Source organism: Belonocnema kinseyi, chromosome 1 (assembly GCF_010883055.1).
Source record: "Belonocnema kinseyi isolate 2016_QV_RU_SX_M_011 chromosome 1, B_treatae_v1, whole genome shotgun sequence".
Lineage (NCBI taxonomy): Eukaryota > Metazoa > Arthropoda > Insecta > Hymenoptera > Cynipidae > Belonocnema > Belonocnema kinseyi.
The window spans coordinates 17,184,886-17,203,767 of NC_046657.1; the positions used below are offsets into that span (position 1 = coordinate 17,184,886).

The 18,882-nt window shown below is 30.5% G+C and overlaps 1 protein-coding gene across 1 annotated transcript in view; it reads right to left on the bottom strand.

The window, feature by feature from the left end:
- LOC117169741 (protein odr-4 homolog) overlaps positions 1–5,512 on the bottom strand; it is a 34,939-nt gene extending 29,427 nt beyond the window's left edge. The window contains exons 1-2 of the mRNA XM_033356249.1: positions 5,342–5,512; positions 1,343–1,519 (exon numbers count right to left, since the gene is read on the bottom strand). Of these exons, the coding sequence (XP_033212140.1) occupies positions 1,343–1,519; positions 5,342–5,437 (273 nt within the window). The 5' untranslated portion in view covers positions 5,438–5,512. The remainder of the gene's footprint in view (positions 1–1,342; positions 1,520–5,341) is intronic.
- Between the last annotated feature and the right edge of the window lie 13,370 nt (positions 5,513–18,882).

Genomic DNA, 18,882 nt, shown 5'->3' on the forward strand with positions numbered 1-18,882 from the left:
ATAAATTTATCTTCTCGGTGACGTATTAATTTTTTTATTAAAAATTATTCTTTTTAGGTACAAAATTAATCTTTTTGGTTTAAAATAAATTTTTTTAAATTGCAAATTAATGTCTTTAATAAAAATTTAACTGTTTTATTCTTTGTTCAAAAAGTATCTTTTTAAATTGAAAATTCATCTATTTGGTTAAAAAATGGTCTTTTTGGTTAAAACCTCATTTCTTTGGTTAGAAATTAGTTTTTTTTTTAAATTTAAAACTAATTTTTTCAACTCAAAATTTAACTTCTATTTTTCGTCGAAAAAATTTTTTATAGATGTTTAATTTTTTAGTTGAAAATTCATCTGTTTGGTTGAACATTAAACTATATTTTTGGAAATTCATTTTATTTGGTTACAAACGTTTTTTTTAACTTAAAATTGAACCATTTTTTTTGTTGGAAATTTATCTTTTTTTATTTTATTTATTTATAAATTTATCTTCTCGGTGACGTATTCACTTTTTTGTTTAAAATTATTCTTTTTGAGTAAAAAATTATGAATAAAAAATTAAACAAAAAATAAATAAAAAATTATAAATGATAAATTTAACAAATTTAATTTAAAAAAAAAAACAACTAATTTTCAAGTCAAAGAAATGAATTTTGAACTAAAAAGATTAGTTTTTTACCAACGAGAGATTAATTTTCAACAAAATTCATGAAGTTTTGACCTGAAAATGTGAATTAGTCACCGCAAAAAAAAAGTTTCAACAAAATAAAGAATTTTTCATTTAAATTGTTGAATTTTTAATTAAAGAAAATAAAAATTCAAACAAACATGGAATAGATAAATTTTCAGGTGAAAAAACTAATTGAAAACAAGGCTTAACAAAATATTAAAATTTTGACCAAAAAAAGATTTTTCAATTAAAATGATGAGTCGTCAACCAAAAAATAATCATTCTTAACACAGTAGTTTCACTTTAAACTAAGTAATTAAATTTTGAACCAAAAAGGGTATTTTAGTTGCTATTCACGACTGGCGAAAAATTTTGAAAAATTAATCAAATAGTTATATTAGGAGAAAAATCTTGATGAATAATTCCGTCGGAAATACCTTTTATTATAAAAAAAATTGTTTAAAATTATTATTTTATTTATTATTAAAACTAATAAAATAAAAATAATGAAAAACATAGAAATTAATAAAATTATTATTAATGTTAGGGCGAGGAGAGAAAAGATTTTGAAAATAAAAAAATGCCAATTTTAAAGAATGATATAAGATTTTCTACAATTAATACCTGGGAAAAACGTATGTACATACGTTTTATTTTGAAACAAAAAAATCGCTGAAAACCTACGTGTTTGGCATGATCAGCTACCCAACTTTCAGGAATGTCTTCAAAGGATTTAATGTAAGTATCGATAGAATCCTCGAGAATATTTGTCTTCGAACTGATTAAAGCTTCCTCAATTACGTCCTTCGCCGGAGGTGGCGTTCTTGCTAAATGAACCACAAAATCTTTTTGTGCAGTGCTCTATTAAAAAATAATAATTATTTTTATAATAATTATATTTAAATACATAATAATAATATAAATTACTGTAAATCAAATTAAAACTATTATTTGCAAATATTTTTATTAAAAATATTAATTGATCTTTGTTGAATACATATTTTTTTAATCCAAAGAGACTAATATATGAAAATTTATGATAAGCATCCATTTCTTCACAAATATATTGTACAAAGAATATATTTTACACCAATTATAGTGATCATATTTCTCCTACACATTCTACTTTGTACACAGAATACAAATTAAATACAAAAAAATATCAATTTTTATTAAAAAATGTAATTTTTTTACCATGAAAAACGATTTTTCAACCAAATGATTGAATATTAAACAAACAAAGAATATTCATTTTAAACCAAACTTTTATATTTACAATCAAGTGGTTGAATTCTGATGCAAAGGAGAAGAATTTTCAACAAATGGTCGAACTTTCAAACAAAAAATATTAAACTTCTATCAAAAACAGTTGCATTGAACCAAATAGTTGATTTTTCAAGCAAAAAAAACGGTTTTTTAAAAGAAAGTTTAATTGTCAATCGAAAAAGATGATTTTTTCCAAAAAGATGAATGTTCAACAAAATTATATTTTCAACAAAAAAAGATATCTTTCTAATAAAATAGTTTAATTTAAAAAAAAGAATTTAATTTTTATTATCACAGTTAAACTTTAAAAAAAATTTAATTTTGAAACAAAAACAGGCGAATTCAAGAAAACAGAGGAATTTTCAACAAAAGAGATAAATTTTAATTAAAAAAGATATTTTAGTCGAGGGAGAAACAAAATATGAACCAAATTGTTAAATTATTAAACCAGAATAGCGAATTCTCTAAAAAACGGTTGAATTTTCAACCAAAAAGTTTAGTTTTAACAAATAGTTTAATTTTATACGAAAATAACACAATTTTCTACTCAAAAAGACAAATTTTCAATGATATGGTTGAAATTTTTGGCAAAAAAGAAGAATTTTCTACAAAACATTTGAATTCTTAAATCAAAAATATTAATTTTTAAGAAAAAATGGATTAATACATAAAAAACAATTAACGAATTTTTAACAAAATAGTTACATTTTCAATTAAAAAAGATAAACGCTTAATGAAACATTTAATACTTGAATTTTCAACGAAAAGCGATCAATTTTCAACCAAAAATGGAATAGTTAAATATTCAGTAAAACCAAAATTATTTAAAAAAAAACGACGAATTTTTATCCAACAAAGATAAATTATCAATGAAAAATTTAATATTTGAATTTTTATTTAAAAACGGTCAATTTTCAACCGAAAAATAAAAAACGAATCTTCAACAAAATGGTTAAATCTTTAACCAATAAAATGAATTTTAAATGAAGAAGTGAAACTTTCAATCAAGTAGTAAAATTCAAAAACTTAAGTCTCACAGAAAAATGAAATAGTCGAATTTTTAACTAAAAATGATTGATTTTCAGCCAAAAATGAAAAAGTGACATTTTCAGTTAAGAAAAGTTACTTAGGAAAAGACGAATTTTCAACAAAATAATTAAATTTTTAATGAATAAAAAGAATTTTTATCAAATAAGTTCAACTTTTAACTAAGACGTTGAATTTCTAATCAAGATTAATCACAAGAATTTAATAAAAAAATTGAATTTACAAAAAAATGAAATTTTCAGACAAAAAATAAGAATTTTCAATTAAAAATCAATTAATTTTCAATAAAAAAAAAGAATAGTAAATTGTTAGTCGCAAGAATTATTTTAACGAAATTAATTTTTAAATAAAAATAAAAAATAATTTTTCAACAAAACAGTTCAATCTTCAACTAAAAATAGTCGAAATAATTCAAATAATTGTCAATGATAATACATTTTATTTTGAAATTTTTTTTATTTCGTTCATAAAAGATTCTATTTTTTTTTAAAGTTGCTTCCTTGTGAAGATTATATTTTTAGCAAAAAATATTATTTTGCGGTTGAAAATTAAAAAATTTGGTTAAAAAGTGTTTTTTGTTGTTGTTGAAAATTCAACTATTATTTTGAAAATTCGCCTTTTTAGTTTAAGAATGCATCTGTCTTAGTTGAAATTTCATGTCATTGAGGCAAAAATGCAACTGCTCGGTTAAAAATTAATATTTTTCTAATTGAAAATTTGACTACTTGGGTAAGAGCTGAAATATTTTAAAAAGAATTTATATGTTTGTTTGAAAGTTTGCTTCTTTTGATTAAAAAATGTAATTATTTTTTTGACAGTTCAAATATTTTATTAAAAATGTCACCTTTTTGGTCGAAAATTTAATTGTCTTCTAAAAAATTTAATCACTTGGTTTAAAATTTATCGGTTTTAGGTCGAAGTTCAATCTTTTTTGTTTAAAAAATTCGACTATTTGGTTGAAAATTACTTTTTATTTTTTTAAATTGATCTTTCTTAATTAAAGATCCAACCTTTTGTTTGAAAAATCATGTTTTTGGTTGAAAATTCGTCTTGTCGATTCAACTATTTTGTTAAAAGTTAAATACTTTGTCGCAAAAATTAACTACTTTTTGGAAAATACGTTTTTATTCTTCTTTAAAAATTCATCTGCTTTAGTAGAAATTTCATCTTTTTGGATAAAAATTCTTTTTTCTTAATTTAATTTCTTTACGGAAAATTTAACTCTTCCATTTTTGAATGAAAATTGATCTTTTTCAGTTGATAATTCAACTATTTGTTTTAAAAGTCATGTAGTTTGTTGAATTACTTTGTTGAGGATTCGTTTTTTCCTTTTGCTTAAAAGTTTTTGGTTGAAGTTTAATCTTTTCTGCTTAAAAATTCGACTATTTGGTTGAAAATGTATCTTACTATGCAGAAAATTAGAGTAATTTATTAAAAAATGAACCATTTTGTAGAGAATTTGATTATTTTGTTAAAAATGAAAGTTTTTAAAATTAAAAAGTCATTCTTTCGCTCAAAAATGTAACTATTTTAATAAAAATTCGTCCATTTGGACAGAAAATTCGTCCTTTTGGATTAAAATATTGTTGTTATTGAAAATGTAATGGTTTTAAAGTGAAGTTTATTATTTTTTGTTAAAAAAATACGACCATTTGGTTTCAAATTTCATAAATTGGTTAACAATTCGACTATTTGGTTGAAAAAATATATATTTTGTTGAAAATTCTGGTCTTTGAATATTAATGGCCAGGGAAAATGGAAAGTTGATCGCGGAAAAATCAGAAAAAAAGTCAGGGAATTTTTAAAATAAAGATTTTCTGTCATCCTATTTACTCACTTCAATTTTAATATTAAATATTATTTAAAAAAAAAATGAAAATGGAAATTCAAACCAAAAATTGAATAGTTAAATATTCAAAATTAGAAAATGTTTTGCGATGGAAAAATGGTAATAAGTATTCTTTTTGTACAATATATTTGTTTAGAAACAGTGTTTTCTCACAAAAAACCTTCATAATAAACTAAAAAAAAAAAAAATATAGAAAAAATCAAAACGTACAACAGAAAAATATGGATAAAAGTATGAAATTAATAGATCAATATATAATTTTTCCATATTTTCGATTTTAAATTCTAACCTCACTTTCTTGAAATGTGCCGTATGGAAGAAAAGTCCTCACGAGATCGTTAAAATCCACATTTAAAAGCCCAATATCGAGTAAAATGAACGAAATTTAGTTTAGAAAAGACCTTCATTCCAAATGAATAGAGACTTATTTTGACAGATAGGAAACAATATTGACAGCTGCGGCCTGAATACTGAATAGAAGAGCGATTCAAAAATTGAAATAAAACATGTAAAAATCGAACCTGGCCAAGAATTAATCCTATGGTGTATCCACTGGGTTTTGCGAGGGAAATTAAATAATCGAGGAGACCCTCCTCCGCGTAAACAGTTCTCCCCATTTTTTTCCTCCTGAGAATTAAACCTCGTTTCTGTTTTGAACTTTTGACAGCGATCAACAATTGTATATTCTTCGACCCATCAGCTGATTCGTTTTTCGACTCAGACTCCCGAATTTCGGCTTCTGCGCATTTACATTAACCTTGAAAGCTTCAAGGAAAATTTCATAAATTTTGTATACATTTTTTGCTTGTTTGTTTCTTTGATTTATTTTCATAATAATTTATCCATCTGAAAATTTCTATAATAGTCTATGTTAGGATGGTATGGAATTTCCCTGTAACTTTGGCTTTTTTCTCAAATTTGAGAATAATTTGAGGTTAGTTTTGTTGCATGCGCGGCCCCTGCAAGATTTTCCTAAGGGTGATCAGACGTCCTGATTTATGAGAACATGTTCTGATTTTTTATGACTGTCTTGATTTCTGGTTTTTTCTGCATTGTCCTGATTTTTCGTGCAAAGTATTCAATAATTCATTTTAAAAAAACTTTACATGTTCATTTATTTAATAAGATTTAAAACGAAAGGAAAACACCGGAAAAATATTTAAAAAATTAACGTTGTACTTTGTCTTCTAGGTTCATAATTCGTTTAACAATCCATCTGAACTTCGAAAAACTTTTTTTTAAAATTATTTTAAATTGATTTTCAATTTTTCACTAAAAATTTTAATCTATCATTTTTTTGTTAAAAATATATCTTTTTTTCAATTGAAAATTTGTATTTTTTTTTTAATAATTAATTTTTTCACTTGAAATATATAACTATTCCATTTTTGATTGAAAAATGATCTTTTTTAGTTGAAAATTCGTCTTTTTAGTCTTTTGGTCGAAAATTCTACTAGTATTTGGATCAAAATTCATATTTTTCTTCTGGAAGATTCATCATTATAGTTTAAAATTGATTTCTCTGGATCAAAATGAAACTATTTTGTTGAAAATTCTTTTTTTTTTACATTTTTTTATTTTTCTTGAAAATTCATATTCTTCAGATAAAAATTCAATTTTTTCTGGATAAAAAATATTTTTTTTTTGGTTGAAAATTAAACTATTATGACGAAAATTCATTTTTCAACACAAAATTTAAGTCTTTCATTTTTTGTTGAAAATTTATGTTTTTTTTTAAATAATGTATTTTGTTGAAAATTAACGCCTGGTAAAAAAATTAAACTATTTTTTTTTGAAGATACATCTTGTCTACTATTTTGTTGAATATTCATATTTTTCGTTCAAAATCTCTTTTTGTAGAAATATTATCTTTTTTGGTTAAAAATGCTAATATCCTGTTAAAAAATTGAGCTGTTTTGTAAAAAATTCGTATTTTTGGCTCGAATCTTCATCAATTTGGTAGAGAATTCAACTATTTGGTTGATAATTTTTATGTATTTTGTTGAAAGCTCGCCTTTCTTCGTAGAAAATCAATTTTTTTAAAGTGAAAATGCAACTGTTTGGTTGAAAATTAATCTGTTTTAATTAACCCTTAACTGGCAAAACTCCTTTTTATAACGTAAGTGGCACAACGGGTTTTTTTAACCCCACGTGTTAGAACATTTTCCGCGCAGCGGGTGTTGACAATTTTTGCACCGGAAATTATGTAATTTTGTTTAAGATATTCAAAAAAATGGAATTGGTTTTATAGTCATTAGTTTAATTATAAATTTCCTTAAAAAATTTGAAAGAAAAAGTGAGTTTTTTCTCATGAAAATTCATAACTCAAGTAACTTTTAATATTTTGACCTAAAATTTAGCATAATGGCAAAAATGAGCAAAAATGGCATAAATTTCTTTTGAAAATCACTTTTTTGCTCACTGACGGCACAACGGGTATTATATACCCCAAACTTTTACAAGGTCTATTTTGAGCGGGTGCCCAAGGTATGGTAACGTTGACGCTCTATGCTAACCCACTTTAACTTTATTTAGTGATGTCAATTACTGGTAAAAGACGTCACAATGTCCATTTTTTCGAATTTAGTACGGTTAATTCGAGCTCAGAAATTTTTTGTGGTATTTTTCACCCATAGTGCCAGTTGAGGGTTAAGAATAACAATATTTTAATGAAGTCGTTTTTCTTGGTGAAATATAACTCTTTTTTTTTACTTTCAATCCAATTATTCAATTATTCATAGTTTTTGTAAACCTTTTTTTTAAATAAAATATTAATGGTTTAAACAAAAATTTATTTGATTGGAAAATTTATCTTCTTGGTTGATTACTTAACTACTTGGTTGAAACCTGAATTTCTTTGTTTATTCGTAAGAGACAGTGAAATTTGACCCCCTGACCCTCTTTTGTTAAATCCTCTAACGCTATTTTTGGATGACCCAAAATAAATTCACGAAGACAATTTAGTCGGCAAAAATTGCGTAAGATAGGGGTCTAATGAATACTTTTCTTTGATTTAAAGAATTTATTCAGATTACCTGGAAAATGTGATACATACATGAGAATCTATACATTCAAATGACAACTAATTTCACTTTAGTGAGAATACTCTTTGAATTTTCAATAAATAATAAATCGATAAGACAAAATTGAGACTTAACCACTTTCTGCAGAGACGCCTTTAATTACAAATTTTAGGAATGTATACATATAGGTAATTGATAACTAAAAAATCGAAAAAATATAAATGTTTGGTATTGTTTTATTGTGAATGTTTTAATTAATACTATTATGTATTGTATAATTTCTAAATCTCAATTCGAACCTATTTAATGTTCAACATTTATTTTAAATTACCTATGATAAGCTTCCTATCAATATATAAAAATTATAGGACTAATTATAGGCAATATTATAGGAAAATAAGTACATATAAGAAAAAATATTGTAAAAATATTGAAATAATTAATTGATTTATAGTTTAGGTACTTCTTGTATCATTTCCTATAATATTTAAGAATTATGTCATTGTGAAATATTAGAAGTCTCTTTGTAAAATAATAGAAGTATTTTTGAAATCTTCTCGATCTTTTCGAAATACTTGCAAAATATTTCTAATATTTGTGAAATATTCGGTAATATTTGTGAAGTTATTGAAATTTTTGTTAAATCATTAAGGAATCATTTAATTCTTTGTCCAATCTTTGAAATCTATATGATATCTTGGCGAAATATTTTAAATCATTGTGAAATCTTTGAAATCTATCTGAAATTCTTGCGAAATATTTGAAATCATTGTAAAAGCTTTACAAATTTTTTAAAAATCTATGCGAAATATTTGAAAACTTTGTGAAATCATTAAAGTATTTTTAAAAATTTTGAAATCTATCTGAAACCTTTGTGAAATAATAGAAGTCTTTCTGAAATCTTTACGAAACATTGGAAATCACTGTCAAATTTTTCAAATTTTTGGAAAATCATTTAAATCTTCATGAAATCTTTGTAAAATGTTTAGGAATTCTCTAAAATTCTTTACGAAATATTTGAAATCTTTGTGAAATATTTTCGAATTCTTTAAAAATCTTTGCGAAATATTTGCGAGGTCTCCAAAAATCTTTGAGAAATCTTTTAAATCTTTGTGAAATAATTAGGAAATCTGTATGCAATCTTTGAAATCTGTGTGAAATAATAGAAGTCTTTATAAAATCTTTGAAATCTATCTTAAATATTTTCGAAATATTTGAAATCACTGTGAAATCTTTGAAATCTTTGAAAAATCCTTAAAATCTTCGTAAAGTCTTTGTAAAATCTGTGCGAATTCTCTTTAAAGTCTTTGGGAAATCATTGAAGTCTTTGAAAAATATTTTCAAAATCTTTGCGAGTTCTCTACAAATGTTTGCGAAATATTTCAAGTCTTCGTAAAAGCATTAGGAAATCATTGAAATCTTTGAAAAATTATTGGAATCTTTTTTTAAAACACTGAAGTTTTTTTAATCTATCCGAAACGTTTGCGAAATGTGTGAAATCTTTGGGTAATAATTGAAAACTTTGTTCAATCTTTAAAATATATGATAATGTGAATTTTATACCTTTATTTATTATCTATGTTCAATTTGGAAGTAGTATAATATTATTAGACTGTATTAAAATAAAACCATTCATAATTGTAAGTCTATACCCCTGCCCCTTCTAGGGAGAACTGAAGACATAGTGAACCCTGGAGATAGGGCCCCTTGATATAGTTCTTCCGAGAATTGACGCCGCGCTGCAAGTAAGAGTAAAAGGAGGTGCGCGAAGTGAGCGGCCTTCGTTCAGGCGTGAACAAACAAATGCGGTTTTTACGAAACGGCCCTCTAGCTGGGTAATTCCCCACTTCCTTCAGTCCGAAAGTTAGCCCTTTCTCAGAGTTTGCTTATATTACTCTTACAACTGAAGATTTGACACTCTTACATTTTCGATCTTTGAAATTAAACAGAAACTATTTTATTCTTTTACGACGATTTTGAATTGTATGGAATTTTTTTAGGCTAATGTATAATAGTTGATACAAAATTTGAAATTTCTTAGGTTTTTGTAGTCTTCAACCTTTCATTTACAACAATTAAAAAAAATCGAAAGCCTCATGACTTTAATATAAAGTATGTTATACCACCCAGGTAGAAATTATAACTTGGTTCTTAAGAGGCCTTGTCTAGATTTCCTATTTTCTATCGAGGCCCTAAAGTGGCAATCTATCGAGGGCGCAAGCGAAAGCGTCACGCTCAATTAGCGAGGTCATCAGTAGGCAACCCAATGAGGGCCTATTAATATGGTCTTTATAGGATCTAGATAGTCCCTCACACGCTGAGAAAAATGAAATATTGTTTTGAAGCATCAAATGGTGTTTTCGCGCTCGGTCAAATGCATATGCTATTATACAAAAGAAAGTGCTATTATTTCTTATTTTGTTGATTCTAATAAAATATGGTTAAATTATTAAAAAATTGATCATGCTTTAAATTCTGAAGTGTGATGCTATGCTTGCAACAGTAAAAAAGTTTAACTAGCACATTGCTATAATCTACTACCAGAAATTTTTTATTCAAGGAAGGAAAATATTAATTCAAATGTAAAATACATTTTCTTTGCCAAAGTTAAATCTAAAGATTTTTACACCTTTCTTCTGTAGCCTCTGAAAAACACTCCTTTCCTTCTCTCGTATTTTAATTGACATTCAATTCTCAACTATACTCTGCAGGTTATTCTAAAACTAAACTAATTGATAAATTTGGCTAGAGAAGACTTATTACTAATAACTAAAGAGAAACGCAGTTTATTAAAATATTCGCAAGCGCCGAGAATCGAACGCACACAGCCGCACGCTCATAAGTCGAACGCCTAATTCCCACAGCTACGATGCCACGCTGAGTGCGAAATCGTAAATGCTTGACGGCATTCATCCGATACTGCAGAAATTAGGAAAAAAGGTTTTTCAGGCTTGATTTGTTATATATGATTTTTAAAAGTACTTACATGATTTCAAATTAAATCGATCTTTAAGAAAAATTCTTTTCAAATGTTTAAAGCACCAAATGCTTTAATTTTTTTCAGAAAAAAGGAAATTTTTCAAAGTTTGCATCTCGGTCATTTTTAAAATTAATTTTTTTTTCAATTTAAGTATAATTAAGCATAATAACATTAATGTACTTTTTTGCACTCACAGCTGTATTACCTGTTTTACCCGTCAAGGGCTTTACACGGTCCCCTTGAGAAAATAATCAATTGATATAAATTATTTTAAAAATATATCTTTATGAATAAAGCTTTTTATCTAGTTTAATTAAAAAATATAGTGCTAAAAAGTGAGTATATAAATAATTTAAGTCAAGTAGCACACGACATTATCCCGTTGAGGGCCAGCAGAGGGAAAGCCTAGATTCTTCCAGCTAGAAAATCTGGCTGCGGCCTCGTAAGAGCCAATATTTAGTTTAGACATAAAGAGGCAATTTCTGCCCGGGCAAACGCTTTTTTGTTTGTTATTTAAACTTGGGCTTAAAAGATCTCATCTTTAAAGAAGAGAGGAGACCCTGTCTGTTGAGAATCAAAATGCAGACAACTTTGAGAATCCTAATCATTCTGACTCCATTTATTGTGAACAATTCCAGAATGAAGCAGCTTCTAACCATAGTCGAGATGAGGAGCCTAACAATGGCGGAATTCCAAGTTCTGCTTCGTCTGATGTCCGAAGTAATTCAACAATTTCTGAACAAGAATCAGAAGATGACAGTGATAATGCGGTAACTGTGCCATCATCTAGCAAGCATTTTGCCTACTGGGTAAACTCTTCTTTCGAAATTACCTTATTTCTTTGTGAATATTGATCACTTTAATTAAAATCTCATCTTTTGGGTTGAAAATGTTTGAAAATGTTTTGCTGAAAATTCGTTTTTCTTTCTTGTTAAAAATTAATTTTTTTTAACCTAAAATTTAACTAATCCAATGAGATGTTTCATGATTTTAGTACATTTTCAGTGCACACTTGTACAAAATTTTGGAGCTGTAGCAGTGAAACAGTTAAATATTGGGAGTGCAATCAAATTCAGTGCAATTAGACATTTTTCATAAAAAGAAGAAGGAAGCAGCAGGAGAGGGAGAAATCTAGACAGGCGTATAATTCATAATGGTTTCAGTACATATATTATTTAGATCATATTTGAAAAAAAAACTAGACAAAATGGCTTCTTCGTTTAACCCCAGTTTATAAACTCTGATTTACCGATGATTTCCAGCTGACTTAAATGATTTCAGTAGTGAATAAATCCTCGTCCATGACCCTTCAATTCTATATTGCATGTTTGTAATTTATAAATTTGAAGGCATTCAACCCAATTCAAAGATGAATTTTCTAATTGCAATTTAACAGTTGGATTTATGATACAAATTACTATGTTCGGCTTGAATTGTGTTACACCAAAATTGTGGACTTATTACTTCATTTTGCAATTAGAATCATTTGATTTCAATTGAATCTTTTTTTCAGCAGGTTAGACCAAACATCAAGGCATCTGAAAAGGATTATGATGCGCCACGTCTTGTGATCGCCAATGATAAAGAATTGGTTCCATCGTTATTATCTACGATAAGTAGGAAAAAGCAATCTTTTCTGCGTAAGGCTCTCAAAAAAGAGCATCTGCCTGTAGTCAAGCTTCTTCTGGATCAAGGTCCTGATCCTAATGAAGATTTTGGTCGTAAAACCGTATTTGAGAGCGCAACATGTAGGAATTGGTATAATTAGGAGAGACCTCTAGAGTTGGCAATTGAGAAGCAATTTGCAGATATTGTGGCGCTGATCTAAATATTACGACCTCTATTTCTCTAGATGTGTTCAATAAAAAAGTTATACGCTCCTGACATAAGGCCGTGGACATTGGTAACATGGAGATTGTGAAATTGCTGCTAAAGAAAGAGGCCGATGTAAATCCGAAAACTAAAAAAAGCACGTCTTTCCTTGATGATCCGCAGGAAGCATTCAAAAAATTAAAATATCGTTTCTGTTATATGTTAATTGATGACGAAATAGATGATTTTGCTGCTATTTTGTTTAGTCGAACTTTAGCAGTCCTAGAAGTGGATCTTTTTCACAAAAATGAGGAAATGATCGACATGACTTTAGATCATGGACCAGCTTTCGATTTTGAGAATGAGAATTTCTTTTCACTTCATGTTCCACTTGGAGAATACCTAAAATGGTGCACTATTGAAAAGTTATTTCAACATGGTGCTAATGTTAATTATGTGTCTAGTGTAAAAAATGCACACCTCTATCTCATGCTATCTGCTCTTACTACTTTTATCTAAACAGAATCGATTCTCTTTTTAATAAGTTCAATTCGCATGTTTTATCGCACGTGAGACATTTTGAGCTTCTTCTGAATTACGGCACTGCTGTCAACTTGAAAAATGAAACTGCTAGCTTTCACCTGCGTCTGGCAATTTGGTACCCAAAAAAGGTTTAGAGCTCTTCTAGACTATGGGGCGATTATAAATACACAAGATGGAGAGGGAAATAAACCATTTTATTTTGCTGCTTTCAGTGGATGATTAGTGAGCCTTTATGTGTTAATAGAATATGACGCCGATGTTTTTATTTTAAATAACAATAGATATTCGGCCTTAGGATTTAAACTTTGGGGTTTACGCGATAAATCGGTTGAGTTATGAACTAAGTCAATTGAGGATGATTTATTAGATTCTCTTTCAAACATTGCACTTTACATCACTCTTGCGATAATTCTCAGAGAAGATTCTGGAAAATATGTACTTCCATGAAATATGTACTTCCATGAACCTCTGAGCATTGCGTATTACAAAAATTAAAAAGAGGAAACTTTTGGTGGAGACTACCGATGAGCGCTACAAATCCCCCTTTCGTTTGATGAATAGAAAAGAGTGATTCAAAAAATCAAATCAAATCTGAAAAATGTCTTCAATTTTTTAATATTTCTAAGAATTAAAGAACTTTGGACACACTTATGTTTTAAAGAGAATAAACCTTACTTTTTTGCTGATTCGGTTTATCGATTTATGGATGTAGACTTCAAGAAATCCACTTCTGAGCATATACAGATCTTCGAAGATCAAGCTTAGAAAAAATGAAATTTTTGGTCTAAATTATAATATAATTTTGTAAACATTGTGTTCAAAGAGACCAAACATTTTAAATTTTGTACGAAATTTAGTGCTTTTGGTGAGTTTGTACCTTTTTAAAAATATATATTAAGTTTTGTAAAACTCCTTTGCATTTTATTCATTGTCTAAAAGTTTTGAGTTTAGGATTTTATTGATGACTAATTTTATTTTTTTTCTTGTTAGAATTTATTAAGAAAAAAGGGGGTGTCCTTTAAAAAAAATTTGACCTTGAAAAAACCTTGAGGGTCATCATCAAGATCAAAATGAATGACACCATTAAATTCCTCGTTAAAAGTTACTTCATGAATGATCTTGACCTTTCTGGAAAATAGCTTATCTGAGGAAATATTCAACAATTCAAAAAATAAAAGTTGACCTTGAAATAACCCTAAAGGTCAACGCCAAGGTCAGCTTCAAGGCCACTATTCAGATCCTCGTCCAAAACCCTGAAACTTTTGTCTGAAACATTTCTCACGAAAACGAATATTTTCGCTGATTGGGGGGGGGGGGGGGGGGGGGGGTCGATACTTTATGATATATACACCATTAAGCCATTTCCCTTTTGGGGTAGGCGTGACTCACTCGGTGGGGAAAGAAGTAATGCGTGGAGGGGATAAAGAATTTTCAGATTGACCCAGAATTCTCGTGTTATTTATGTAAATAACATGTTCGTTCCGCAATACTGCTCCGACCCAGGTTGCTGATCAATCTCTCTAGCAATCACCCCAAGTGAAGATCCTCACAAAGTCGTTATGTAAGGTTCCCCACTTGGGACCATTAGTAGCCAAGGTCTTTTGTTTTAGGCGTCATTCACTCTACTGACACTCTTTTTATTAACTATTTGCCGTCATACTTTCCTGTCCTGGCATACTTCTCTAGTTTCTTTTATGTCCATGCATTTTTTCATGCAGGCGCTTGTGTTTCTGTGACTTTTTATGTCTCTTCTAACTAGGGTCTCATTCACATATTCTAACCATTCTTTCCGCGGTCTACCTCTGGGCACGCTGCCATTTACTTTACCTTGATACACTTGTTTCGTTAGTCGTTCACTTGGCATTCTCTCAACATGCCCGAACCATCTTAACCGATTTTTTTCCTGTGTGTCTACTAGCGTCTCTTCTGCACCACATTCTTTTAGAATTATCTCGTTACTTACTTTGTCCATCAGAGTTTTCCCGCATATTATGCGCATGAATCTCATGTCAATTGCGTTAATTTTACTCTTACCTTTTTCTTGATAAGTCCATGTCTCGCTACCGTATAGTACAGTCGGTACAAATATAGAATTATGTATTGCCATTTTAGCTATATTTGATATATTTTTACTTCTGATAGGGGGACCTGCTCTACCGCTAACCTTCTTACCTTCGTTTGTGCGTCTATCTAATTCCTCATATATCTTCCCGTCCCTAGTAAATAAGCTACCAAGGTATATGAACTTATCAACTTGTTCAATTCTTTCATCATTTAATAAAATATTGCATAGGGTTTTCTCACTCTTTCCTTCGATCACCATAGTTTTTGTTTTATTTGCGTTAATTTTGAGGCCCATGCTCTTCATGCTTGCATATAGTTTTTTCAACATTCTTTGTAAGTCTTCAATTGATTCTGCCATAACAACCTTATCGTCTGCGAACGCTAACCCACGTACCCTTACTGTTTCGAGATCCACACCCTCTTCGTCGAAGAGAGCCATTCTTAAACACTTGTCCATAAATAATATAAATAACCATGAAGACATAACGCATCCTTGTCTAACTCCTTGAATAATATCGAAACAGTCACTCAGTTTCCCATTCACTCTTACACTCGCTTTGCTACCTGTATATATTGTTTTTATAGCTTGTAGGATCCATCCATTGACTCCATACTCTTTCAGAACTTCCCAAAGTATACTTCTATCTACCTCGTCAAAAGTTTTTTCTAGGTCAACAAATGCACAGAAAAGTTTTTTTCCTACATTTAAACTTTTTTCTCTTATTTGCCTTATGGCCATGTGACGAGAGGGTCACGTGACCAAACCTGGTCTTCAACTTTTCTTTCCCAACTTACGTCTAAACGAAATGAGATATCGCTCTGAAAGTTTGGGAAATGAAAGAGGAAGTTTTCTTTCCCAACTTACGTCCACACGGAATGAGATATCGTGTTAAAAATTTGGCACGATAAATAGAAGGCATGCAAGAATGTGTGTCTGGTCTTAAATAATTAGAATAGTAAAAAAAGTTTTTTTTTTAATTACTATTTTGGAGAAATACCGACCGTGCTGCCGTCAAACCTTGCGAGCATGGACATAGGAACCAAGGGAATAGGCATGCCATTGCGGGGGTGATGCAATGAGGGGGGAGATCCGCCACCTTTTGATGTCCCGCGACAAACATGGTAGCGCCCACATGTTTATATTTTCATGCACAGTTTGTCGGCAAAAAAGCTCGTGCGCATAATCAAATGGCACATCGTAAGATGGTGGCTCTCCCCACTCATGGAATTCTCCCCATCCCGTGGATTCAACCCCGCTCGCCAAAGTTAGGCTGGCATGCCTAGTCCCGTGTTTCCTATGTCCATGCCTGCGAGTAATTTGCAATGTTGTCAATGGGCTAGTTTTGAGGCTTATATTTATCAAAGTGGGGCAAAATAACAAAAATCGCTCACGAAATGCACTTGAAATGCAAATAAACATATTTGGTCTGACATAAGTATCAGTCTGATATTAGCTGTGTCAAAGCAGCACTAACGCAGCAAGTAGACAACTTCGAGAAAGCTAAAAGTCCATGGACATAGGAAACACGGGACTAGGCATGCTATCCTAACTTGCGCGAGCGGCGTTGAATCCACGGGAGGGGGGGGGGGATTCTATGAGTGGGGAGAGCCGCCATCTTACAATGTGCTATTTGATTATGCGCACGAGAATTTTTGCCGACACACTGTGCATGAAAATAAAAGCATGTGGGCGCTACCACGTTTGTCGCGGGACATAAAAAGGTGGCGGAACTCCCCCCTCATTGCATCTCCCCCGCAATGGCATGTCTAGTCCCTTGTTTCCTATGTCCATGTAAAAGTCAAACTTCTGCTGTAAAACTTAAATGTATCAGTCGATAATCATTACTTGCATGAATAAACTTTTTTCTTCCTCCAATTCTTTGCAAGACCACAAACGATCCTTTAATATTTATTAACATTCCCCGAAAAAAATTTCCGCGTTATTTAAAATTTTATTTTTCAATATGGGTGAAAAAATATTGATCTCAGGACTGACTTGATTAGCTGCTATACTCATCACATGGCCTTAAGCTAAATATTTGATCCGTACATGACCTTCCTGGCATAAACCCACTTTAGACTTCCCAAATATTTGCTTCTGTTATTTTCATTACCCTACGAATAATTATTTTTGAGCATATTTTACTTACGGTACTTAATAAGCTTATCCCTCTGTAATTATTGGAGTCGCTTTTATCTCCCTTTCTTTTGTATATTGGTACGATAATCGCTTTTTTCAGTTGCCTGGGACGTCTCCCATCTCGAAACATAAATTTATTAATTCGCACAGTCTATGTGGTATGCACTCGCCACCGTCTTTAAGCATTTCAGCGTTAACTCCATCTACCCCGGCAACCTTGCCGTTTTTCAAGTTCTTAATTATACCCCCCCCCACACAGGGTGGGTTAAAGTCATTGCAGGGACAGTTAGGCTGGAGGGGGGAAAGGAGAATGAAGTGGCGGTTGTGGAATTGGAGAGCTGGGAACAAAAGTTCGGGGTAATGCAAAACGAAAATAGGATACAGGATAGGAAGGTTATCATCGATCAACATTTGACTTGGAAGAAAAGGGATGTGCAGAGAATTCTGAACCACAATGCTAGGAGGGAGAAAAGTGAAGGTAGGGTATCTGAAAAGAAAAATAGATCAGAAAATGTGGATATGGTACGAGGAAAAGAAGGTGTTCAAGAAAGTGCAGGGGAATTTGTTTCATGGGAAGTAGGCGTGGAGGTAAAGCACGGAGTGGCGATCAGAGTAAAAGGAAAAAGGCATAGTAGGGGAATTATAATAATGGTTAGGGATGGATTAGAGGTAGAATTTCGAGGAGAGGGAGAGGGCGTGCAAATGAGACCAGTAAAGATAGGAGGGGTGAAGTGTAAGTTTGTGGCTGTTTACAGTAAGTGTGGGATGGAAAGGATTTAAGAAATGGAGGAAGACTTACTAGGAGAGGAAGAGGAGAGTATGATGGTACTGGTGGGGGGGGGGGGCTTTAATGCATGAATTCGGGGGGAAGTGCCTTTACACGGAAGGGGAGAGCTTCGAAAGGAAATCGAAAGATAAGATAATAACTAAGTAGAGGGAGATTCTAAGAGACTGGTTGGAGAATAGAGGCTGGGCGGTGGCCAAGGTATAGTAACATGGGACGAAGAGGGAGAATGCACGTATGTGGGTCAGATGGAAGTATCGGTGATAGACTATGTGATCATTAATATGCAAGGGTGAGAGGAGACAGATACATTCTTAGTGGAAGGGGGAGTGAAATCAAACCTTCAGCCATTAAGTTTGTGGATAAATGGGAAGGATAGCGGAAGACATGGTGGGTTAGGAGGGTCGTTAAGGGAGAGGAAGAAGGGTGGAAGAGATATGGGAGAATCTAAAAGAGAAAGTGAAAGGGTGTGCGTAAGGAAGGGATTTAGAAAGAAGAAAAAAGGAAGGGTAAAGCCGTAGTGGAATAGGGCATGTAAAAAGATGAAAAGGAAGTACAGGAAGTGAAAAGAAGGAACTGCGAAAAGGGAGGAGTACGTAAAAATGAGGAAGGAGTTGGAATGGAAGCTTCTAATGTGTCCCCTAAGGGTTTACATTTTTCTTACACTTTCTCTATTCCTTTACACACCCTCCACACACTTACTTGGTGGTGGAAGG